At 36.2% G+C, this 26,549-nt stretch overlaps 1 protein-coding gene across 2 annotated transcripts in view; it reads right to left on the reverse strand.

Moving 5' to 3' along the window:
• Window positions 1-4,347: 4,347 nt before the first annotated feature.
• The window catches only part of IFT80 (intraflagellar transport 80), a 30,412-nt gene continuing 8,210 nt past the window's right edge, over window positions 4,348-26,549 (reverse strand). For both annotated transcript variants that reach the window (XM_079315327.1, XM_079315328.1), the window contains 15 exons: window positions 24,942-25,051; window positions 24,575-24,664; window positions 22,258-22,395; window positions 15,546-15,725; window positions 14,235-14,353; window positions 13,688-13,762; window positions 13,096-13,259; window positions 12,503-12,567; window positions 11,962-12,097; window positions 11,461-11,608; window positions 9,883-10,054; window positions 7,625-7,714; window positions 7,363-7,535; window positions 6,270-6,393; window positions 4,348-5,390 (listed from right to left, as the gene is read on the reverse strand). In XM_079315327.1, coding sequence (XP_079171453.1) covers window positions 5,277-5,390; window positions 6,270-6,393; window positions 7,363-7,535; window positions 7,625-7,714; window positions 9,883-10,054; window positions 11,461-11,608; window positions 11,962-12,097; window positions 12,503-12,567; window positions 13,096-13,259; window positions 13,688-13,762; window positions 14,235-14,353; window positions 15,546-15,725; window positions 22,258-22,395; window positions 24,575-24,664; window positions 24,942-25,051 — 1,898 coding nt within the window. In that variant the 3' untranslated portion in view covers window positions 4,348-5,276. The remainder of the gene's footprint in view (window positions 5,391-6,269; window positions 6,394-7,362; window positions 7,536-7,624; window positions 7,715-9,882; window positions 10,055-11,460; window positions 11,609-11,961; window positions 12,098-12,502; window positions 12,568-13,095; window positions 13,260-13,687; window positions 13,763-14,234; window positions 14,354-15,545; window positions 15,726-22,257; window positions 22,396-24,574; window positions 24,665-24,941; window positions 25,052-26,549) is intronic.

Here is a 26,549-nt window from a genome sequence, read left to right on the forward strand (position 1 = left end):
CTCCTTCAATCCATGGGATTTTTCCAGCTGCCAAACACATGAAGCTTTCAGAGTCTTCCCAAAAATACCAAACTTCATCAAGATGTTTTTTTTCCTGAGTAGTTTTCCCATATTTGAGGGAAAAAACACACTAAAGGGAATTCAGATGTGAAGCATCACTGTGCAAAAAGCATTTTATGGAGCAGATTCTCGTGGGGGAAGAGTTTGGAGCTCCCCAAATGCCAACAGTCCCAGGGACAATGACACCATCAAGTGGTTCTTTTGTGCTGTGTCAGCACTTTGGCACCACCAGAAGGGTCTGGAAGTTGAGTTTTAATGATCTGCTGCTCCAAAGGAATCGATGGGTTTCTGCAGGGGTCATTTGCAGGATCAATAGTTGTCCATCCCCTGCAAAACTGCAGAAAACCACCTTGAAAGCTCCTTCCCAGAAACAGTGTGATGGCTCCAGATTTTACCTGACTCCAGGGAGTCTCAGAGTGGGTTTCCTACAGATTTTGGGATGGGTCAGGCAGGATGTGGCTACTAATTGTGAGTTTATTCCTGCTGACAGCTCCTGGTCCTGCCCCAGTGCTCTGCTGTGCTTGGGGGACAGAGGAATTCCAGCCTGGATGGAGCTGGCAGCAATCTGCTCTAGGGGAGGTGTCCCTGCCCATGGAATCCTGAAGGAATCAGAGATCCCTGCCCAGAGATCCCATCCCACACTCCCAGTCCCTATAGATTTCCCAAATGTAGCAGCTGAGCCAGCTGCACCTCCCCAAACCCCCCAAACCCACAGAGGGAGCAGCCCCCTCATCCACAGCCACCCCAGGATGAATCCTCTGGCCCTGATTCCTCCTGAGCCTCTCTTCCTGCATTTTTCCAAGCCAGGAATGGAGTCAGGAAGCTGGGGCTGCTGCAGAGCTCAGCTGCACACCAGGATTGGAATTCTGATTCCTTCTGCTCACTGCAGCCACAATTTTCTTAGTGTGGTGGGACACAGAGCTGCTCCTGAGCCACTGCTGCAGGCTGAGCACCAGAGCCCAGCTCACAGCACACAGGACCAGCCAAAATATTGGCTTTAACGAGCTATCAACAGGCTTTAATATTTCATGGAGCTCTGGGGGAGTCCCAGCTGATCAGAAATGCTGTTAAAAGGCTGAGCTCTGTTAACAGCCAGGCAGGTTTCACCAGGCTCCTGCTGTTTGCTCCCAATTTACCTTCAAAGCAGCACATCACTCATTGCCAGCCCTGGAGGGAATGTGGGCCCTGGAACTGCTGCTGGAGCTGCTGCAGGACATCCCCAATCCTGCTGGCCATGGGCAGGGGTGAGCCCCCAAAGGGTCCCCAAAGTCACCCCCTGTGTGAGATCAACTATCTGGGGCTGGCACCTCCTCTCCCAGCCCCTGCTCCCTTCTGCAGGGAGAAATGTCCCTAAAAAAATGGAAACAGATGCAGAACAAACCCCTGAAATTCAGACAGCAGTTTCTCCTTTTTTAATTTTTTTTTTTTTTCAAAAGCCCAGCACCACCAACACTTCATTCCTCAAACTCCATATCACAGCTGAGAGTTTTTCCCTTCATTTTATCCCTGAGCACTCTAAAGTGTGTCATAAATAGAATTACCCAAAACTGGGGCTGACAGCAGGGGAATGGCTTGCAGCTATCAGCAGTGAAATCATCACCAGGCGAGTAAACAGAACAAAGGAAACAAATTTACCCCACGAGAGGCTCACGTAGGTGGGTCAGCAGCTGCCTATCAGATTTGGCAGGGACACCTAAGAGGAAACCAAGCAGAAAAGGTCTGGTCAGCTTTTGCCATGTTTGATGTTAGTCAGTTTTTCCATGATGAGAGCTCCCTTTCCTCTCCCTTTTGCTGGAGTTTTGTAATTAAGCTGAAGGTAATCAGCAAACCACAGAGATGAAGGGCTGTGCTCGTGTGGGTGGGTTGGGACACCACTGGGTGACACAGGGACCTGTGAAACCTTAATGGCAGCAATGAAACTCAACAAAAATGAAGAAAAAAATCTCACAGTGCCTGCACAGGTACCAGGGCCCCAGTCTGGCAGTGCCTGCTCTGGCACTGCTGTGTCCAAGTCAAAAACAAAGTCAAAAAGTCAAAACTTCTTTTGGCTACAAAATCAGTGCTGGGCTCTGCACCTTGAGTTGCTCAGGGCTCAGGTATCACTTACCCTGATGACTTTGGGTCCTGCTCATCCTTGCACCCTTGGGTTTACCCCACATGCTCAGGTATTGCTCATCCCCATACCTTTAGGTGCCACCCATCCCTGTGTCCTTGGCTCCTGCTCATCCCTGCATCCTCAGATTCCTTTTCCCATCCTTGGGTACCACTCATCCCCACATCCCTGGCTCCCGCTCCTCCCTGCAAGCTCAGGTTCACTTTCCCATCCTTAGGTACCTCTCATCCCCACATCCCAAGCTCCTGCTCTTTCCTGCATCCTCAGATTCCCTCTCACATCCTTGGGTACCACTGATCTCCATATCCTTGGGTGCCCCACATCCCTGTGTCTTTGGCTCCTGCTCATCCCTGCATCCTCAGGTTCACATTCCCATCCTTGGGTACCACTCATCTCCACATCATTGGCTCCTCCCTGCATCCTCAGGTTCCCTCTCCCATCCTGGGTACCACTCATCCCCCCGATCGCTGGCATCCTGCACCGCGCTCTGCACCGCTGCCCGCCGTGTCTCACACACAGATCATCCCTATCCGGGCTCGTGGTTCGGTGCCGGGGCACCCCTCGCTGACCCCTCGGCTGAGGCCGCCGCTGGCCGCGTGCCCCGGCCCCATTAGGCTGCGAGCGGCCGCCAAATGGCCGCATCAATATTTGATGCGGACCAAACGCTGCCGGGCGCGGATAAAGCGCGGCGCTGCGGGCGGCGAGGAGCGCAGCGGCGATGGCGGGCGGAGAGCTGCCGGGGCCGGGGGTCTCTCCCGGCTCGGGGCCGGTGGCGGCTCCCCCGTGGGTGCCCCGGGCGCGGTGGCTGGCTCGGAGGCTGGCGGCGCTGCTGGTGCTGCTGGCGCTGGTGGCCGCGGGCTGCGCTCTCCGCCGCCGCGCCTGCCCCGCCGCCCCCCGCCGGCAGCGCCCCGCGCCCCGCCGGGGCATGGCCACCCTGCCCGGGGGCACCGCCACCCTGCCCGGGGGCACCGCCATCCTGCCCGGGGGCACCGCCACCCTGCCCCGCCGGGGCACCGCCACCCTGCCCCGCCGGGGCACCGCCATCCTGCCCGGGGGCACCGCCACCCTGCCCGGGGGCACCGCCACCCTGCCCGGGGGCACCGCCACCCTGCCCCGCCGGGGCATGGCCACCCTGCCCGGGGGCACCGCCATCCTGCCCCGCCGGGGCATGGCCATCCTGCCCGGGAGCACCGCCACCCTGCCCGGGGCCATGGAGCTGCCGCACCTGCCCAGCTACGAGGAGCTGCCGCACCTGCCCAGCTACGAGGAGGCGCAGCGCTGCCCGCCCCAGGAGCGCGGCGCGGCCGCGGGGATGCGCGGCTGAGTCCCCGCTGCGCGCCCGCGGGCACCGCGCGGGTGGACGCGGAGGGAGCTGCGGGAGGGGATCGTCCTCCTCATCATCATCCTCATCATCCTCATCATCCTCATCATCCTCATCCTGCTCCGGAGCCTCGGGAGAGATCAGCGGACTGCTGTCCCAGGGGGATGCGACACCAGGAAGGAGCAGCGTTCTCTGGTGGGACAATGGGGATCCCGGGAATGTTCCCGCATTGCAGGGTGACCTGCAGGACCTGGCGCTGCAAGGGTGACCTGCAGGACCTGGCTCTGCAAGGGTGATGTGCCAGGGACATTTGGGATTCCCGGGAATGCTCCCATATTGCAGGAGGAGCTCCTGAACTCTGCAACGGGATGTGCCAGGGACATTTGGGATTCCCGGGAACGCTCCCATACTGCAGGGTGACCTGCAGGACACCTGGCTCTGCAAGGGGATGAGCAGGAACATTTGGGATTCCCGGGAATGCTCCACACTGCAGGGTGACCTGCAGGACACCTGGCTCTGCAAAGGGACCTGCAGGATTCCTGGGGACCATGGAGGGATGGGACACACTGCCTGGAACCACTGGGACAGCCTGCAGGACACCAGGAGCACCTCGGGGACATGGGAAGGAGTTCCATGAGAAGGTGACCTGGGGACATCAGCTGCAGTGCAGGGACATGGAGAGATGGCAGAGCCCAGTGCAGCATTCCCAGCTGGAATTCATTCTCACCTGGGCTGGTGTCCCCAGGAATCTGGGGATTGGGACAGGCTGCTTGGGCAGCAGTGAAGGAGGGAACCCCTCCAAAAATCAAATATCAGCACTCAGTGGAGATCCCCACAGGCAGCAGCTCTCAGATACAATAAAAACCACCACTTTTATTGGGTTTTATTAAGAAATGTATGAACTGTGCAAGAAAGAATCACACAATGATTTACAAATCTGTTGGATGTACAGATATTTAACATTTTGCTGGTAACATTTAGAAGATACATAATAAACCTTGGCAATGATGAAAAAGCTGGGAATGTATTTATAAATGAGAATGCAGCCAGGTTTGGGTGTGAAACAAAACAAAGTGTATCTCAAAATAAACAATTAAAAAATATATTTACAAATCAAATACTTTGGGCAGGAAAAATACATAAAATATTTTTTTATTTTAAATACTCTTGTCAATTTTACATTTTAGATGCTACAAATGCTGTTTGTTACTTCCAACAACCCTGGAAGCACTTTCAAAAGTATTTTAAACAATAACAAAAAAACCCTTTTAGTATTGAATGTTTTGCTCAGTGACAAACCTGAGTTGCTGAAATTATTTGAAATCATCTATTAAAAAACTGCACATCCTAACAAATATGGATTCACACAACTGTGAGGGAAATATTTGTACTTTAGAGGCTTAAGCTCCTTTTTTAGATTTTTTTTTTTTTCATTTTCAGCACTTCCAGTTGGCTAATTTTGTTTTTAGGGCAATTTAAGCAAACCTGGAGAGGTCCCTGAGGTTACAGATTTTAACTTGGGGCTTCAGTTGTGATTTCAGTAAAGGCAACCCAGGTTAAAAAATATTAATGGCAATGAAAATTGAAAATCACCATGAAAGGAGCAGTTAATTCCCTTTTTTTCTCATATATGAAGCCATATGGAAATAAATTATTCATCCTGTGTGTCACCCAAACCTACAGAGATTCTCTTTCTTAGCCCACAGAATGTTTGCTTTTTTTTTTTACAGCAAGCCAGTACCAAATATTGAAGCAGCACTTTGGAGGTGCCCAAAATGTGAATTATTGCTGCACAGTCACACTGCTCCTCACTGCAGCACTGGCTGCTGCTCTTTCTCTTTCTTTTGCAATTTCCATCTCTATTTTGGCTTTGATTTTATTCCAATCCACTTCCAGCTGTAAGAAAAGAAAAAAATTAAACACACAGAGCTCAACATCAGAGAGAAGACAGGTCAGTGATTCAGTTTAAAATACATTAAAAATATATTAAAAATATATTAAAAATACATATAAAATTATCAAGTGTTGAGTAACCAAACTCATGAAAGATGAAGTGTTCTAACTGAGCTTCCACCTTTAAAACAAACCAAGCCTGAGATATTTTAATAAATCTCATTGTGGCAATAAAAACCAAAAATAACCTGCTTCTAATTCAATATCATGACATCAGTGTCCTGTTACTGAAAATTTAGCCCTGCATCATTAATTCAGGAGTGATGCCTCCTCCAAGGGAGCTGATAAGATATTAAATACATTATCTGCTCCAACAGAAATCAGATTCCTGCTTGGAACTGCCCTTTTGCATCAATAAATGTTTTAGTTTGAACCTTTTTCTCCAGCTGCAGAAAATTGGCATTTTCTGGCTGAGTTTTCTGTCAGTGAAACCTCAGGCAATACACACAGCACAAATGTGGGTGGAAAAGTTGTTTTTTTCCCAAAATAATGCTTGACAAAATTAAAAAAAAAAGGACCATGGTGCATTTGATGATCATAAAAACACATCCAAAAATGTCATTGTGCAGTTCAGTTCATTGCTGGAAAATGAACACTCTCAATGGTGGGATGGGAGAAGAATTTTGAAGGCTGTACAGGGAATTTTCCTCTGGGATTAAGTAATGGAATAACAGGGGAGATTCTCTAAGAGGAAAAGTGAAATTAAATATCCACATTCTCAGGTGAAAATATAATAATAATAATAATAATAATGATAATACTTCAGCTCTAGAGGCATTCAATACCCACATTCTCAGGTGAAAATATAATAATATTACTTACACCTTCTGCATATTGCAAAAACCTTTGGTTGGTTTCTTTTTTCCCAAAATCTCCCAAGAATTTCTGTCTGTAAGCCAGGACTGTGTCCACGTGTGTCCTGTGCTTCACTGCCAGCTCCAGGGCTCTGGAAAAAAGCAGGAATGGGATGAGAATCCATCACAATCACCAAATCCAACCCCACAGCAGGATCTGGAGGTTCAAAGGAGCCAGAGATGAAAAATTATTTCAAATTATTCCCACTGACAACCTCATGACATCATTAATTTGAGCCCAGAGGGTTTTTTTATTTCGTGGAAATGCAGAATATTTCAGTTTAGCACAAAATTAAGAATGGTTAATAATTTTTTTTCTAGTCAGAAATAGGTTCTGAACACTCATAATACACATTCATGATATATTCTGTATTTATAAATATTGTAGAGGTGGAAAAGATCAGGCACTGGATTAATTTAATTTATTACTTACACTTGGTTTCTTCTCAATGGCTTAACCCCAACAAATTCATTGATATTTGATACACTGAAAAATTTAGGTGATAGAATAAAATAATATTCTTCTCCTGACACAGCTTCATACCAAAACAAAATTACAGATTTGTGGGGGCAAAATCAAATATAAAAGCAGAGAAATTAAGAGTAAACAACTCAGAGGATTCTGTTAGAAAACGTGGGGGTTTTGTTTAAAGGAGAAATTCCTCCTTTGTTTTCTCAGCCTTAATTCATCTTTTCTCCACCTACACAATGCTGGGAGTCTGAGTAGCCACAGTTTTATTTTTAGACATTTTAGACATTTCAAAGCAGCCCAAATTCCACAGCCAGTCTGGGGCATCACTGAGGGCTCCTTGTGCTAGCAGTGATGAGAAAGCAAAATGTTATTTCAAAATGCTTCCAGGAGTATTTTGGGCTTTTATCACCAAATATTTGTATTTTCTAAATAGGACACAAAAAGTTCATTGTTTGGTTATTGCCAGGATAGCATTTAATTTGGTTTTTTTTGACTTGTGGGTGGTTAAGAGATAAAAAAATGAGTCAGCAAGAAAACAAATTATGGAAATAATTAGGAAAACCAATTTTAATGGGGAAAAAAATCCTACCTTTCCCAGTTGTAAAGATTAATGTTGATTTGGATAGCTTGGTAAACCAGGCCTGAGTGCAGCAGGAGGGTTTCAGCCTCCTGGGTGTTCCCACTGAACAGCAGCATGTGAGCCAGCCTGGATTCCTTGGATGGCAGATCCTTGATGGAATTGATATATTGCACTTTGTCAATCTGTTCAGGAAGAGGACAGCAATGAATCAGCTTGGTTTTGTAATGATTTCATTGGGATTTAATTCCATTTTTTGGTTGTGTTTTCTTACCTCGCCAATTGCTGCGTAGGCAATTTCAGCTGTGGTCATGTCCTTGTTGGCCACTGCCATGGCAGCCAAACAAGCCCACAGGGTCTGATCCTGAAATTCAAAATAAAAACAACTGGGAAACCTTCAAATGTTTATTATCATGCTGTAAATGACTCCTCAAAGCAAGTACACAAGGTCTGAAAATGATGTGAAATGGCACATTTCTCTAAGTGGCATTTATGGCATTGTGGTCAAAGGCTCTTGTTGGGAAATTAGAAATTATTTCTCAGAACTAGGAATTACAAAAACTTATTGGTAATACTAATATTCCACCTTTTAATTGTTATTTTTATTTCTTCCATTGTTTCTGTGGGGTTTTTTGGATGTTTTACCTTGAGGAAACCCCACAAACTCAGATTCTAGGAAGATCCTAAATGACATTTTGATGGATTTTCAAGTGACAACATCATGACAAAGACACACTAATAAACCATATTCTAATACAGTCTAAGCCACCACATCTAAAACTCTATTCCAACAGGAAAAATATAATTTTGGACTTGCTAGTCCAAGAATTAAGGAGGTTTTAATTTTTTTTTTTAGTGTGTTCAATAACAAATCTGGAAACAAAGACTTTGCACTGTGAAGGTTATTTGAAGGATCACTCTTGATAGAAATCAGAATTTACAGCTGCACTGAGGATGTTCTTTTAAAAACTACCAGACTCACCTCATCTGTTCCTGTTGTCTAAATAAATACAAAAGAAAGCAATGGAAAAGGAAAAAAATGAAGTGAAATAAAACATGGAAATTAACAGGTGACTGTGGAAATGTCACTTTTAATTGGTTATGTTAAGGCCCAGACCTGAAAATTTAAGTTTAGAACTGAATTCTGTGAACATCTGTGCTCAATCCAGCTGCAATCTGGTGTGACTAAAACCAATAATTTTTATTTATCGTGGAAATTATGGAATTATTATGTTATGAAATTTAAAAACCCATAATTTTCCACGAGCAGCCAAAAAATGAGTGACAACTCATGTGATGTGATATGGAGATATCACAATGATAGGGAGATATGGATATTGATATGGAGAGATGACAAGAACACTTCAAACCATCAGTATTCCATGGAAAGGGATGGTGTGAGGTTAATGGTCTCTGGTGCTCTGGGCACCAACCTTCTTGGGTTATCTTAAATGAACAAAGCAGCTGATAGTTGCTAAAAAGGTTATTTATTACACAGCACATCAGTCTCAAAAGGCAAGCAGAAAAGCAATGGCAAAAGCAGTAGCAAAGCAAAAAGCAAATGGCCAAAAGCACCAACTCTCCCCAGCACAAACTCTTACACAGGATTTTCCCAACAAGCTAAACACAAACTCACAGCAGCACTCCTTAACCTATTGGAATTAGCAAGCAGGTTATGTATAGACTATGCACATGACCTGTCTTGTTCTGTCTGGAAAATGCAACAATGTTCTTATCAGAGCTCTATTGTGTCTAAGCACTGTCTACAATCACTGTCCTGGAGCCTCTACTGGAAATATCAGCATGTTTTTAACCTTCACTAGAACTTGCACTTCTACTTTAGCATCTAAATCCTCACCTACTAAAAACATTAGAGCTCACCCAAAACTTAGTGACTTACTTCTACTTAAATGTCTCCTTTATGTGTGAGGGCTTAACATAGTTCAACCCACCCAAAGGCTGTAACTCAATCCCTGCATTTGACCCTCCCTGAAGGATCAGAGGATCCCCCTGAGAACATTCCCAAAGGCACCTTTACCATACTTCAACCCACCCAAAGGCTGTAATTCAATCCCTGCATTTGATCCTCCCTGAAGGATCAGAGGATCCCCCTGAGAACATTCCAGAGGCAGTTTGACCATACTTAAAGGCTTTAACTCAATCCCTGCATTTGACCCTCCCTGAAGGATCAGAGGATCCCCCCACAGGCTGAGAACATTCCCAAAGGCAGTTTGACCATACTTAAAGGCTTTAACTCAATCCCTGCATTTGACCCTCCCTGAAGGATCAGAGGATCCCCCCACAGGCTGAGAACATTCCCAAAGGCAGTTTGACCATACTTCAACCCACCCAAAGGCTGTAACTCAATCCCTGCATTTGATCCTCCCTGAAGGATGAGAGGATCCCCCCACAGGCTGAGAACATTCCCAAAGGCAGTTTGACCATACTTAAAGGCTTTAACTCAATCCCTGCATTTGCCCCTCCCTGAAGGATGAGAGGACCCCCCTGAGAACATTCCCGAGGCAGTTTCACCTTGAGGAAGCGGCAGAGCCGCACGGCGTGCTGCCAGCGCGCGCTGCCGACGTGCTGGTGCAGGATGGCGGCGTAGGGGGGGATGTGCAGGTGCACCAGGCAGCCATCTGCCCTCCTGATGGTGACCTGGCTCCCCACAAAACTCACAATCTGAGGGCTTTTGCTGAACTCACTGCGTGGAGGAAGAAAAAACAGTTTAAATTTGTGTCTTGGGTTGTGATACAGGATGTGGACAGAAATGTGGATTCTGTCCCCATCTGTTACAGTGGGGCAGTGCCCCTGATCTCCTGGCACATATTCTCTGCTAATGGGCCAGCTTTAAACCAGCTGGGCAATCATCTTTACCTTTCCACAAGTAATCCTCCCTCCAGGAGATACCACCTGTTAATGGGCCATTGTTAAAAACTGGGTGTGGCAGTGAATTTATCCCTGTGGGAGATATCTCCTGTTAATGGGCCATTGTTTAAACCAGCTGGGCAATCATCTTTATCTTCCCACAGCCCATCCTCTCTCCAGGAGATATCTCCTGTTCATGGCCAGTGAGTCCCAGTGCATGACTGATAAAATTCCATCATCCCACTGGGAGATGCTCCAGCCAGGGCAGGAGCCAAGCCTTTCCTACCCAGAGAAAAACTGAGATTTTGGACACCAAGGCACCTTCTTTCCACTGGATTCCAGAGGAAAACCAGACCCTTCCACATCATCCCTGGAGCTTCAGAGGAAACTGCCCCTTCTCCAGGAGCACTGCTCCAGCTGAGCCACATCTGCCCCTGCAGGAGGATGCAGCACCATGGAATGGGACTGTGCCACCACCCTGACTGACTGACTGTGCCAGCTTGGATTCTGACTCTGGCAGGGTTGGGATTGTTCTGTGTAATACTGCATTTCTATTTTAATTTTCCTAGTAAAGAACTGTTATTCCTAATTCCCATATCTTTGCTTGAGAACCTCTTAAATTTCAAATTACAATAATTTGGAGGGAGGGGGTTTCCATTCTCCATTTCAAAGAGAAGCTCCTGCCTTTATTGGCAGACACCTGCCCTTCACACCAGGACAATTCATTTGTTTTTCCAGAAAAGCATTTAATATCAATGATTTCTGACCTGGCATTCTGCTGTTTCTAATTCCTGACTTAATCAAAGCAAATATTTTCTGTTTATTTTTTACAAAACCTGAGGTTTTGTATTTTGTACTATTTCATTGAAATTTTGCTTTTACCTCAAGATGCTGCTCTGCTTTCAAACCCTGCATCATCATTTCAACCCTAAACTTTATCATTTTCCTTATAAAAACCTTTTTTTCCTCATTTCTCAATCAAGAAACAGGAGAATTTTAAAAGTTGCAATGCCAGCTTTTACTTCTCCTGACCACAATCTCTTAAGGAAGGAAGGAAATGATTTAGATTAATTTAGATTAAACTTTATAATTTTCCTTGTAAAACCCTTTTTTTCTCATTTCCCAATCAAGAATCAGAACTTTAAAATTTGCAAGGTCAACTTTTACTTCTCCTGATCACAATTTAAGGAAGGAGGGAAATATTTAAAATAAATAATATTTAGATTAAAAACTGGTTTTTACCTGGCATCTTTTTCATACAAGGTTTTTGGGAGAAGATCTTTATCCACATAAACTGTGTTGGGATAATACCAGACTGTGAATTTGGAATCCTGAATCCCACAGAGGATGTTGGAGGTGTCATTCCAAGCCAAACTTTGCACCATTGTTCCTTCATTTATCAACAAGAAATAATTATAATGAAGAAATAAATAGGTAAATAAAGAAGTATTTCCAGGAGAAAGGGAATTCTAACAGAGTGGTTATTCAGCATTTTTGGTTGCTTCTCTAAGGTTTTACTCCAAATTTGTAACATTTTAAAAGCTGCTTTGCATAGAAGTGAAAGAAAAAAATATCTGAATTTAGATAAAATTTACTAAAATTGTTTCTACCTCAATCATATAAAAGCCACAGTTTTACAAATTCAATTTCACTATTAATTAATAAAAATGTTGTCTCTTGGATTAAATAAAAATCTGTTTCACTCCAAGCATCTTCCCAAACAACAGTTTGAATTTTTCTCACCTATTTTGACAATTTTCTGCTCCTTCCCAAACCTTTTCACTGAGGTGATGAAAAGATCTCTGTTCTTATCAATAAAAGCTATTTTTCTCTCACTTGTCAGACCCTTCTGGTCCAAAGCAATCTCCACAATCTCTGTCTGAAAAGGTAAAAGAGAATCTCTAATTTTTATTTATTTTGGAGATTTTATATCTGGACATTCAAATTATTTTTTTTTCCTGAAAACAAGGCACAAATTTCTTTCATAAAATGGGTTGGAAAAATATTTTGTGTATCATTTCTCTGTGGAATAAATCATTCCATGGGGTTAGAATTAAGATTATTTTAAAGTCCTTTCCCACTCAATCCATTCCATGATTCTGTGATTTTATAAACTGAATTTCATGAAGATTAAAACAATTCTGAAGACAACACAAAGCATTAAAAGTCAGCTGAAAAGCTCCTTTTAAAGATTTTAAAACCTTTAATGGGTTTTTAGTCCCATGAACTATTAAGGATTCTTAATTTTTTGAGTAAAATAAAGACATTAAAACTTTCACTTTACCTTGTGAGTCAAAGGTTTTCCATCACCCAGTGGCTTCCCAGATAAAGCTTCAAATATGTAGATAACTGAAGAAAAATAATTATATAGTTTATTAATTAAAAGCAGTTCTTAATGGATTTTTCCAGTGATTCTATTCTTTTTTTGAGTGTAATTTAATTCAAGTGGATAAAATATTCTGGGTGAGTTTTACCAGTGATTTTCACACAGTGGTGAAAAAAAATCTTATAAAAACTGAATTTTCACTTCCTATCCCTTTTTTTCATTTCCTATGGAACTGTATGGAACTCAAATGGAACTGTACAGAAATTATCAAAGTCTGCACCCAGAATTTAAATAAATGTACATTTCCAGTATCATATTGACTCAATCTTAACCCACCTTTTAATGAATGGGAATATTTAGAGAGAGAAAAATTGAAAAATCCCATCAGGGAAAAAAATTTATTTCTGTAAATATTTTGATCCATGAATCAAAATTCAGAACCAAATCATTCTCTTGAAATTTTTAAATTAATTTTAAGTAAGACTCATGACTTTTTAAATAATTTTAATACTAAATACATGCATTTTTATCCTAAATAAAGCAGAATTTACCCTTCTCATCAGCTTTGTCCTTCACTGCCAGGGTGTCATTGCTCAGGGACACTGTCTGGGCATTTAAAATGTCTGTTCTCATGCCTGGATATTTTGGAGAAGAAATTAATCTGCCTTCATAGGAATATAAGTAAAGTCCTCCACCATCCACAAGAAGAAAATGCCTAAAAAAAAAGAAAAAAAGTCCCAACAACAAAGAAGTAAATCACTAAATAATATAAAAATAGTATTTTCAACACTGATAAAATCATTGTTTAATGATTTAATCCTGTTCTTCCAGTTTCCATCATTCCTAAACTTTAAACTTTCAAGATATTCTGGAAGTTCTTGATGGAAAACTTTGGTTTTAATGTATGATCTTTTCCCAGGAGAAACAGTTATTATGTGAAATATTTATTATTTTATCTGGGCATTTTTTGTTTATGTCTGATCTTTCAATTTGAGCTGATTTTGTTCAATATAAATATGTATATGATAAATTTATTATAAAGATAAGAAATAAATTTATGTATTTATAATACAGTGAATCAAATTTTTTATTTATTGAATAGTTATATTAAGTTCACAATAAGCATTTTAAGAAGTCAGCTACCTTTCTGCTTGGAGAATCAAACTCACAGTTCCTTCCTTCAGGTCAAAAATCAATGGAGTGTTCCAGTTCTTTGTCCTGCAAATAAAAAAATAAAAAAAGTCAGCATTAAAATCAGCAATTTCCACCTTTTTCAAACACCAAGTTGGATTCAGCAAGCAAAACACACATTTTAAATTTTTAAATATTCCTAAAAGGGAGGTTTCCCAACTTCAAACAGCATTTAAGAAGGGATGGAACACTGATAACTCAAAATATGATGGAATAACAATTTTGCCTTCATTGTTTCATCCCTTCACATCAGCAGCAGCTGCTCAAGAGGTCTTAAAAACCAGCAAAATTATATTTATAGAGATTATTTTATTTTTAAAATATTTATCAATATTTATATCTCTTTCACAGTAATCTGCACCAGCATTCACCGAGCAGATATTCCACTGAATATTTCAATTAATTAAAAAGAAATGAATTATTTTGCATCCAATCAAGTTCCTGCCACTCTTTCTTTCCCAAACAATGGAAGGAATTTGAATTTTTTTTTTTTACTCACGAGAACACATAACACTGCAGGGAGGTGGAAACCACCAAATATCCACAGCTCAGGGAGGCTTTAATGACCCTGTCCCGGAATTCCAACAAATCCACAGCATCATTGATGACATTGTGCACCTGAGCAAAGGCAAATGGCCATGGAATTCAACAAAAGAGGTGAAATTCAAATTAAATTAATGAAATATTCCTGGTGAGAAAATCATTTCAGACAGAGGAAGTTTGAAAATTCCCGTTTTGAGATTGGTCAGTTGTTGATTATTTGAATATTTGAAATAAACATATCAGTGTTTATTTTATTGTTATTTAAATAAATTTCAGTGTTATTTAAATAAGCACTTTATCCAAACAATCCAGCAATATCCAGGATTGGGATGAAGGTGTTGCAGAGCTCTGGAATTTCAATGATTCCTCACTTGGAAGTACAGGAAATTCAGGGTGAGCAGGTTTTGTTATTCTGCTTCAAATTTGCTCAAGGAAATCAGAATTTGTCTCAAATCAAGACAGATTTTTCAGCTCAGAGATTTTAGAAAGCTAAAAATCCAAGGGGGGACCTTAAACAAAAAAAGTATCCTGTTTTTTGTGGGGTTTTGGGGATTTTTTTGGAAGATGTCACCATTCTGAGGTGGTAACTTCCTTCTGATGTTCTCCATTATGCACCAATTGCAAAACAAGGACTGTCCTCAATTATTCCAAGAGCCTAGAAACAATTTCCAAGGGTGTGTTAATTGCAATGCCCACCACTGCATCACTAATTAACTTTGCCATTGTAACACTCAGGAAAAAAAAATCCATCTGCAAATTTTCTGTAGGATTTTCCTACGGAATACACAGGAATAAAATCACCCTAAAATAACGAAAAATTAAGAATGAGTCAGGGTTAGCTCCACTTCTTCATTCTTTACAGATTCAAAAAGAGAATTCAAATCCCATGGAGATCATTCCCAAGTCCATCTGGTACGAGTCGATGTCTGGGAATGAGGGGAAAAAATTGGGAATTTTGAGCTGATTGGTGTTGTGTGTTCCCAGACACTGACTCACAACATCCCACCCACGGCCCCAACCCCAAATCCAGCCCTGCTCCAGCTCTTCCCAATTCCAAACCAGCATAAAAGACAAAAAAACATTTAAGGGTTTAACTAGAAATTTAAAAACTTGATGCTGAAAAGCTCAAATATGCAATTTGGAAATTGTGGAAGGATGAAAATCTTCAATATGATGAGTCGATATCTGGGAACACAAATTCAAAATTCTCATTTTCTATTAAAACAAATTTTGTGATCAGGCTGCCCAGCTCTGAGGTGATTTTTACCTTCATGGTTCTTCTCTTAATTAAGGTAATTTGGAAGTTTTTCCACTCCCAGTGCTGCTCCACCACGTGGGCAAAGATGACCTGGCCATTCCCACACGCTCCAGCCAGCTGGGTGCCATCGATGGACCAGGAAATGGCAAAAATGCTGCCAGTGTTGGGCTTCTCCAGGGCATAAGACCACTGGAAATAAAGAAAAAAATATTAATTTAAGTCACTCTGTACTTTTTAGAAATCATTTATTGACATAAATATGTTTGCAAGGTTGAGATTTTTTAAGAAGGAAAAATAAATGAAGTTTTTTGTTGTATTGGGATTGGATGTTTAAGTCGGACTCTGGAAACAAAAAAAAAAAAAGGAAAAAAAATCAGGTAAAGCAGAAATTAAAAAGTCACAATGCTTGAAGTACATCAGGTACCAGTTTTCTAGGTGTATTTTAATTCATAAATTCAGGCAATCACTACATAAAATTAAGGTGCTTAAGAAGGACTTGAATTTAAGGCTTCACCTCCCTCATCACCTCCTGTCTGTGTGAGCTGCACTTGGGAAGGAAATTCCAATATTTGAATTCCAAAGGAAGCAAATTTCCATTTTTGAATTCCAAGGAAGAAAATTCCCATTTTTGAATTCCAAGGAAGAAAATTCCTATTTTTGAATTTCCAAGGAAGAAAATTCCAATATTTGAATTCCCAAGGAAGAAAATTCCTATTTTTGAATTTCCAAGGAAGAAAATTCTAATTTTTGAATTCTAAGGCTGACTCCAGCCCTGGAAGCCCCAATTCCAGATGTTTCTCCCAGCTGGAATCTGTCTGGAACACTTGGAAAGAATTATTTCAAGCTGAGCCCTGGGATCCTCCCAGCCAGCCCAGGCTCATTTCCTTGGATCAAGGATCCACCCAGAAGGAATCAAAGGATATCAAACCATCATTAAAAACCATCATTAAAAACCATCATTAAAAACCATCATTAAAAACAACTTCAAGGAGATCCAGGAATGTTTTTTGGAGCAACTTTTCCATAGAAAGCAGAGACATTACAGCTCTAACAGGATCCTTTTTTTTAATATTTTTTTTTTCTTGAGGCCATTGAAAATCACTCAAATATTTCCAGATCATAACCTACATTAAAAAAAAAAAAAAAAACAACCAGAAAAAGCCATTTCTAAATTTTATTTTCCAGCTGTTTTTGCAGGCTCTGTGTAACTCACAGTGATTCATGCTCCCTGCAGATGGCTGGGTTATTTATCATGGCTATAAAATGTTATCAGAAAAATCATTTCAGCTCTTCATTTTTTAAATAGAAACTATTTCAAAACTGGAATAGCTGTTCTGGAGTTCCTAAAAACACAGATTTTTTTTTTTTTTTTCAGGAAAAATCCTGACTGTGACTCCAATATTAATGCAGTATTTTTGGGTTTTACTTTTCCTGTGCCATAATTAATTTTTCACTAGATTATCTCAAGACCAAACCCAGGAGTTCTAAAAATTTCATTTTATTAAAGAAATTCATGAAAGCAACAACTTGAGTTTCCCTTTTCTGATTGCACAATGGAGCAAAAGTTTGCAGAATGTTTTCTTTTATTTTCCAAAGACATCCATATTTTATTACAATTTAAAGCAAAATTTGATAGAATATTAAAATATAAGAGGATCAGTCAAATATGCAAACTGCCAGTGTAGTGAAATGACCAAAAATTACTCTGAAAAACAAGAAAAAGTTTGAGGAATGTACTAAATAATTAAAAAATTTATGGATTAATAGATGTAATTGCTTTTATCACATAGAATTTTCTCAGCAGAGTGTTGATGACAGGAATAAAGCAAAGTGCAGGATTTAACAGTCAAATAAATATCAATTTATAGATAAATATCACCAGAAAATAAATGTTCAACCAGAAGTGAACAAAATTTGGAATTTAAACAAAAGCATTAAATGGATCAATCCCATTCAGGGTAAGTCAGCCACTAAGAGAAGATGCAGAATATATTCAGGATTATTTAAATATAAATTGGATGCTCCTATTTATTAATAAAATCATTAATTGAATGTTTTATTATCCACAGATCCCTCAACACTTCCAAGGCCCTGGGAACACAACTTACCTGTAGGACAGCAAATGATATATAAAATATATATAAATATATCATTTATCTTCATGATTTTTAATTCAAGAAATACAATTTTAAATGTTATTATTGAACTTGTTTGTTCTTCACCATACATGTTTTATATATACTGTCAATATTTACAATTAATGTCATTATTTACATTAAAAATCCTGAATTTGTGGAGAATAAAACCTGCTAAACACACAAAGCATCTGGCAGCAGCTACTGTTCATTTTTTAAAGAGCTGAGTAATAAACCAGGTAAAATAATGTTAATTTTATGTACAAAATAAACCATTCTGCATGAAAATTCTCAGTAAATTGTTCAGTATCAAATGCTGATTAAAACATTGATTTTTAGCTTGTAGGAGTCTGAGCCAGGCTTACAGTAAATTAAATTACAGATCTGTAGATATCAAAATAAAACATTTTTAAATCAGCCAATTGACACCTTGAAAAGCAAACTAAATTTGAATATTTTTCCTTCAATAGTAATTAAGTTTTATTTACAAACTTGTAATTAAATATTATTTATATAGAATTGATTAAATTCTATTATTAAATTTGATTAAATTCTATTTATATACTGTCAATGAAAATCAGTGAAATCAGAATCAGCACAGAAATTTAAATAGGAAAACTCAGATTTTGTTATTATGCCTCTTAAATAATCTTTCAAGGTTCCTCTTAATGAATTAAAAATATTATAAATATTATTACTTATTATATATGATAATTATTTATAATATATAAATCTATTACTAATACAAATTATAATGAAAATGTTTGAAATACACACTCCAAATTCAGGGGGACACTCAAAACACCACAACAATTTTTTTCCCCAAAAAGAACAATAAACACAACAAGAAAATAGAACAATAAAAGTCCCAAATAATCAAAATTTGCTGCAAAAAATCTGGGCAAAAATGTGCAGAACCACAAGAAAACCCCAGAGGTCAATCTGTGCTAATTCAGCACCAATGAAGGGAGGTGAAACTGCAAATTACATTAAAATTCAAATTAAATTCATTGTAATTGGAGAGCAAGTTGCAAAAAAATCCTATTAAAAATATGATTCAGGAATAAACATCCAAAGGAAAAAAAAAATATATTAAATAATATGAAATAATAAAAGTGCAGGACATGATTTTTCCACTTCCTTTTCTTTTCTACACTCCTTTTTAGGGTTAAAAATTGGAATTTGTGATTTGTTATGAGATGCTTTCGAATTCTGTGTTTTTCAGGTAAAGAATTTCATGTCCCAAAAGATAAAATATAATTTAAAAAAAAATATTCTGGTCAGCAAAAAGCTGCTGGAAATCACAAGTAGTTTTTGCTAATGAAATAAATACTCACCTGTACTTTGATATCCTGAGGAATATTTGCTGTATTATCAATAAATGTGGATAATTTCCAGATTTTTACTCTGGAATTTAGTGTTTTTAAAAGAGTCTATTTTATATATATAATTTATCTATAAAATCAATTTGCAGAGTTTTACTCACCCCAGTTTTATCACAAAGTAATAAAATACCCACCTGTACTTTGATATCCTGAGGACTCTTTGCTGTATTATCAATAAATCTGGGTAATTTCCAAACTTTTACTCTGAAATTTTCTATCTTTAAAATATTTTATATATATAACTTACATATAAAATCAATTTGCAGAGTTTTATTCACCCCAGTTTTATCACAGAGTAAAAAAGTGGTTTTCTAATGAAATACTTACCTGTACTTTGATATCCTGAGGAACATTTGCTGTATTATCAATAAATCTGGGTAATTTCCAGACTTTTACTCTGGAATTTTCTATCTTTAAAATATTCTAATTATATTCTAATTACATTCTAATTATATTCTAATTACATTCTAATTATATATATACACACACACATATACACACAAAATAAATTCGCAGCGTTTCACTTGAGAATTTCACATTTGAAATGTTTTAAAATTCCATTTGCTGTATTTTTTTTTTTTTTGAGAAGACATAAAAATCAATTTGCAAACTTTTACTCACCCCAGTTTTATCACAGAGTAATAAAATACCCACCTGTACTTTGATATCCTGAGGTATATTTGCTGTATTATCAATAAATCTGGGTAATTTCCAGACTTTTACTCTGGAATTTTCTATCTTTAAAATATTTTATATATATAACTTACATATAAAATCAATTTGCAGAGTTTTATTCACCCCAGTTTTATCACAGAGTAATAAAGTGGTTTTCTAATGAAATACTTACCTGTACTTTGATATCCTGAGGAACATTTGCTGTATTTTCAATAAATCTGGATAATTTCAAGAGTTTTACTCTGAAATTTTACATTTCTAAAATATTTTAATTTTTTCCTTAATATATAAAATCAATTTGCAGAGTTTTATTCATCCCAGTTTTATCAGAGACACAAAATGTTATTGCTAATGAAATACTCACCTGCACTTTGATATCCTGAGGACTCTTTGCTGTATTATCAATAAATCTGGACAATTTCCAGACTTTTCCTCTGAAATTTTCTATCTTTAAAATATTTTATATATATAACTTACATATAAAATCAATTTGCAGAGTTTTATTCACCCCAGTTTTATCACAAAGTAATAAAATACCCACCTGTACTTTGATATCCTAAGGACTCTTTGCTGTATTATCAATAAATCTGGGTAATTTCCAAACTTTTACTCTGAAATTTTCTATCTTTAAAATATTTTATATATATAACTTACATATAAAATCAATTTGCAGAGTTTTATTCACCCCAGTTTTATCACAGAGTAAAAAAGTGGTTTTCTAATGAAATACTTACCTGTACTTTGATATCCTGAGGAACATTTGCTGTATTATCAATAAATCTGGGTAATTTCCAGACTTTTACTCTGGAATTTTCTATCTTTAAAATATTCTAATTATATTCTAATTACATTCTAATTATATTCTAATTACATTCTAATTATATATATACACACACACATATACACACAAAATAAATTCGCAGCGTTTCACTTGAGAATTTCACATTTGAAATGTTTTAAAATTCCATTTGCTGTATTTTTTTTTTTTTTTGAGAAGACATAAAAATCAATTTGCAAACTTTTACTCACCCCAGTTTTATCACAGAGTAATAAAATACCCACCTGTACTTTGATATCCTGAGGACTCTTTGCTGTATTTTCAATAAATCTGGGTAATTTCCAGACTTTTACTCTGGAATTTTCTATCTTTAAGATATTTTATATATATAACTTACATATAAAATCAATTTGCAGTTTTATTCACCCCAGTTTTATCACAGAGTAATAAAGTGGTTTTCTAATGAAATACTTACCTGTACTTTGATATCCTGAAGAACATTTGCTGTATTTTCAATAAATCTGGGTAATTTCCAAACTTTTACTCTGGAATTTTCTATCTTTAAAATATTCTAATTATATTCTAATTACATTCTAATTATATATATACACACACACATATACACACAAAATAAATTCGCAGCGTTTCACTCGAGAATTTCACATTTGAAATGTTTTAAAATTCCATTTGCTGTATTTTTTTTTTTGAGAAGACATAAAAATCAATTTGCAAACTTTTACTCACCCCAGTTTTATCACAGAGTAATAAAATACCCACCTGTACTTTGATATCCTGAGGAACATTTGCTGTATTATCAATAAATCTGGGTAATTTCCAGACTTTTACTCTGGAATTTTCTATCTTTAAAATATTCTAATTATATTCTAATTACATTCTAATTATATTCTAATTACATTCTAATTATATATATACACACACACATATACACACAAAATAAATTCGCAGCGTTTCACTCGAGAATTTCACATTTGAAATGTTTTAAAATTCCATTTGCTGTATTTTTTGAGAAGACATAAAAATCAATTTGCAAACTTTTACTCACCCCAGTTTTATCACAGAGTAATAAAATACCCACCTGTACTTTGATATCCTGAGGACTCTTTGCTGTATTATCAATAAATCTGGGTAATTTCCAAACTTTTCCTCTGAAATTTTCTATCTTTAAAATATTTTATATATATATAACTTACATATAAAATCAATTTGCAGAGTTTTATTCACCCCAGTTTTATCACAGAGTAATAAAGTGGTTTTCTAATGAAATACTTACCTGTACTTTGATATCCTGAGGAACATTTGCTGTATTTTCAATAAATCTGGATAATTTCAAGAGTTTTACTCTGAAATTTTACATTTCTAAAATATTTTAATTTTTTCCTTAATATATAAAATCAATTTGCAGAGTTTTATTCACCCCAGTTTTATCACAGAGTAATAAAGTGGTTTTCTAATGAAATACTCACCTGCACTTTGATATCCTGAGGACTCTTTGCTGTATTATCAATAAATCTGGGTAATTTCCAAACTTTTACTCTGGAATTTTCTATCTTTAAAATATTCTAATTACATTCTAATTACATTCTAATTATATATACACACACACACATATATACACAAAATAAATTTGCAGCGTTTCACTTGAGAATTTCACATTTGAAATGTTTTAAAATTCCATTTGCTGTATTTTTTGAGAAGACATAAAAATCAATTTGCAAACTTTTACTCACCCCAGTTTTATCACAGAGCCTTAAAGTGTTGAAAGATCCCACAGCAAATAATTCCCCATCCAGAGCCCAGGCAATGGAAGTGATGGGATATTGATGGGGCTGGGAATTGTACAGGGCACGACCAAAACTGTCCCAAACCTGCAGGAAATTCCAATTTCCAGCCATGGAATCCATCATTTGATTATTCCACAAGTTACATTTTCTTCATGTTCTAGTGTCATTTGAAAAATCACCTCTATTATATCTCACTTTTGGTTTATATATCTATTTTTTGTATTTTTTTATTTCAGAAGTGTAATTTTTTTCTCATGTTTTCAGTGTCATTTGAAAAATCACCTCTATTATATCTCACTTTTGGTTTATGTATATTTTTTTTGTATTTTTTTTATTCCAGAAGTGTAATTTTTTTCTCATGTTTTCAGTGTAACTTGAAAAATCACCTGTGTTTTATCTCACTTTTAATATTTTTTTTTGTATTTTTATTATTCCAGAAGTGGAATTTCTTTTCATGTTCTACTGTCATTTGAAAAATCACCTCTATTATATCTCACTTTTGGTTTATATATATATTTTTTCTATTTTTTTTTTATTCCAGAAGTGTAATTTTTTTCTCATGTTTTCAGTGTAATTTGAAAAATCACCTCTATTATCTCACTTTTCCTTAAATATTTTTGTATATATATTTATCATTCCATATATAAAAATATTTAGAGATCCAAATATATTTCTATATTTTTATTACTCCACAAGTGTAATTTCCACTCATGTTTTCAGTGTAACTTGAAAAATCACCAGTGTTTTATCTCACTTTTAATATTTTTTTTGGATTTTTATGATTCCAGAATTATTCCTCTTTTTTTAGTGCAATTTGAAAAATCTCAATTTTGGTTTATAAATATATATAAATATAAATATATATATATATATATATATTATTCCAGACCTATAAATATTTAAATATATAAATATATTTGTATATCCAAATATATAAATATATATTTTTATTATTCCATAACTGAATTTTTTCTCATGTTTTCAGTGCAATTTGAAAAATCACCTCTATTATAGATCACTTTTTTTTTTTGCATTTTTATTATTCCAGATTTGAAAAATCAAATATATTACACCTCAAATTTGGTTTTTATATATATATAATTTTATTCATTTCAGAACTATCATTTTTAACTATCATGATTAAGTGTAACTTAAAAAAATCACCTATATTACACCTCACTTTTATTTTATATGTACACTTGTCATACTTTTATTATTATTTTATTATAGAGGTATAATTTTTCCTCATGATATATCAATTGTAGAAATAATTGTCCAAGTTAATTAAGTGTAACTTGTAATTTATACTTATATATATATACACACACAAAAATATATATTTATATGTATATATATGAGTATAAAAAAATATATATATATATACATATATATATAAAAAAATTATACTTTTATATATATATATATATAAAATTATTATTTAATTAGTACTAGTTTATTTAATGCAACAGACTTTGCTTTTTGCCATGGCAAATGTCACCTAATTCTGGATAAAATATTCTGGATAAAATATTTTGCAACCCTGACTCTTATTTCCTGTAAATTACCCCAAGTCTATAAAAGAACCACAATTTATTCTGTTTGCAATCATGAGATCTCTCTGTAAATTTCCAAAAAAAAGAGATTTTTTAAATGGAAATCAACAGAATCCCAGGAAAACAATCCAGAAAACAGTTTAATAATTTGCTGGATATTTTAAATGTGTTAATTTTGTATTTTTTATCACAGCCATTACACAATTAAATGACAGAACTCATGATATATTTAAAAATCACTTTTAAGGGAAAATAAACAAAACATGCTTTGTGTTTTGGATGCAGATTATACAAATATATTTCCTGCATCCAAAAATATATTAATATATTTTTAAATTCACTGAGGGATTCACTGATGCTCACACAGTAGAAAAAAAAAGCAGATTTATGCTCACTAATTAATAGGTGAGCTTATATTAATTCAAATAATCACTCATATATTTGTATATAATAGACTTGTACAATATACAAATATAATGTACAATACTCTAAATTTGTACATATTTTTCTGTTTCACTCCTATTTTACCAATTTTTATCCTGCTGTATTTAAAGATTTTATGTTAGTACACAGAGTGAGGTGTATTTATAAATAATATGATTTTTTTTCTGAAAAGTGAAAAATTTCTCATTTCATTTTGGGCTTTCAGGATAAAATTTAAAATCTAATTAATTTTTTGGTTTATGAGTTAAAACTGAACCAGAACTGACCTTGTATCTGCAATCCTCCCCTGCAGAAAGAATCAGATCATTCACTGAATTCCAGTCAGTTTTTAAAATCAGCCCATCATGGGCTTTCCACTGCAATGGAAAATAAAACAAAAATATCAATTCAGCAGATGCAACAATTACTATTTTCAATATTTATCACTCTTTAGACTTGATAAAATTGGAGGTTTTTCCCAACCTTAAGGATTTTGTGATTTAGCAGCAAAAGAAATTAAATAAATACTGAACAAGGCAGAATGGAAGCACAAAAATCAAGTTTTCAACAACTGCTTCTCAACAAAAGAAAAAAGTTTCTGGATTTTTTTTATTTATGAAAATCAATCTGATTAATGAATTAGATTATTAATACCTGTAAAATTTTGGCATTTGGCTGGAGGGGTTTAATTATCAGCTGCTTCCCTGAGGTGAAGAGAACTTTGTCAGAGTCAGGGGCCCAGGATACTGAGTACACTGGTGTTGCTGTGGGCATGGAAAACAGGGAAAAAAATCAATTTTAATATTAATATTAATAATAATATTATTGATAATAAGCAATAATGCATAATCAATAGAATATATAGCTGTATGTAATATATAGATATATATAGTGGATATTTAAGTACAAAAAAATGCAATTTATTATATATATATTATATATAAATACATTTTATGGCTATTGGATAAAATAGATTTGTATTTCATAAATATCTGCATAGATAATACTGTATTATAAAAACATATATAGATAAACAACACATATATATAATATATATACAAAATATATACTGTATTACATAAACATACATTACACATTTCTCAAGTCACCTAATTGATAAATTTTACTATAGAATTTCTCTCTCAATTTTTAATATTTTTAATGTGGTTATCTTATATTGATAACCACATTATCCACATCTAAAACTTTTACAAGTGAACAGTTTAAAGTCCAGAACAAGTCCAGAAAATCAAGAGGAAATTGGTTTATTTTGTATTTACATCCAGATTTTCCCCATTGATACAATTTTAGTCCCAAGTGTCACTCCAGATATACAGAAAATTAAAATAATTCTCACCAGGAGACATCAGAAAATAAATCTTCTCACACCAAATTATGAGGCTGAACACAAATATAGGTGGAAAAAGTTTATTATTCTAAATTATTCTAGTTTAGATTTTTAGGCACCATAATTAACCCAGATTTTTGTTTTGCTGCACAAACATCCCATTCCTAAATAATTCCCAAAATAAATGACAATAAATAAAACCAGCCCACAGACTTGACAGATTTTTCCCAATTAACAGAAAACTTTCTTTGACTGGAACCCTCAGAATTTTGTATCTGGAAAAAAAAAAAAAAACCCAAAAACTGACTGTTCCATTTTAAAATCATGTTCCAGTTTTCAAATGAGATTTTTTGAAAACAGAATAAAGCAAAAATTAAATGGAAAAAACATCCAAGGGAAAAAAAAAAAAAAAAAAGAATTTAAAAAAGTCAGACTTGCCAACTATGCAAATATTTTCCATATTATTTGACAGGATTTGTCTCCTCTGAAGAAAAATCAAAGGAGTTTGCTACTTGATTCCTTGAAATAAAACTGAGAATATTAAGTAAAAAGCACCTTCAAGTATTAAACTGAGCAACTGAACTTAAAATTGTTCAAATAAACCATTTATAATGTAACTTTATGGTAAGAAAAAAAAATTCAAAAGAATTAAAAATGTTCTCACAGGGTAAAATTCTCAGTGACAATTTTGGCATATTAAATTCTAGTTCCAAAAATGACTCAGGAATATTTTTTGTATGGGAATATATTGATGAAATTTAGATAATTAAGTGATTGAATAGCTGTAACTAATTTAATTTTTCCTCACTTCTCTCTATGCAAAAAGCTGATTTTTTAATGGTTAAACTCAATTTCAGCTCCCAAATATTCAACCTCAAAATTGAGACCTGGTGTTGTTGCTCCTGAAGACTTTT

The sequence above is a fragment of the Erithacus rubecula genome, assembly GCF_903797595.1.
Source record: "Erithacus rubecula genome assembly, chromosome: 11".
In the NCBI taxonomy this organism is placed as follows: Eukaryota; Metazoa; Chordata; class Aves; order Passeriformes; family Muscicapidae; genus Erithacus; species Erithacus rubecula.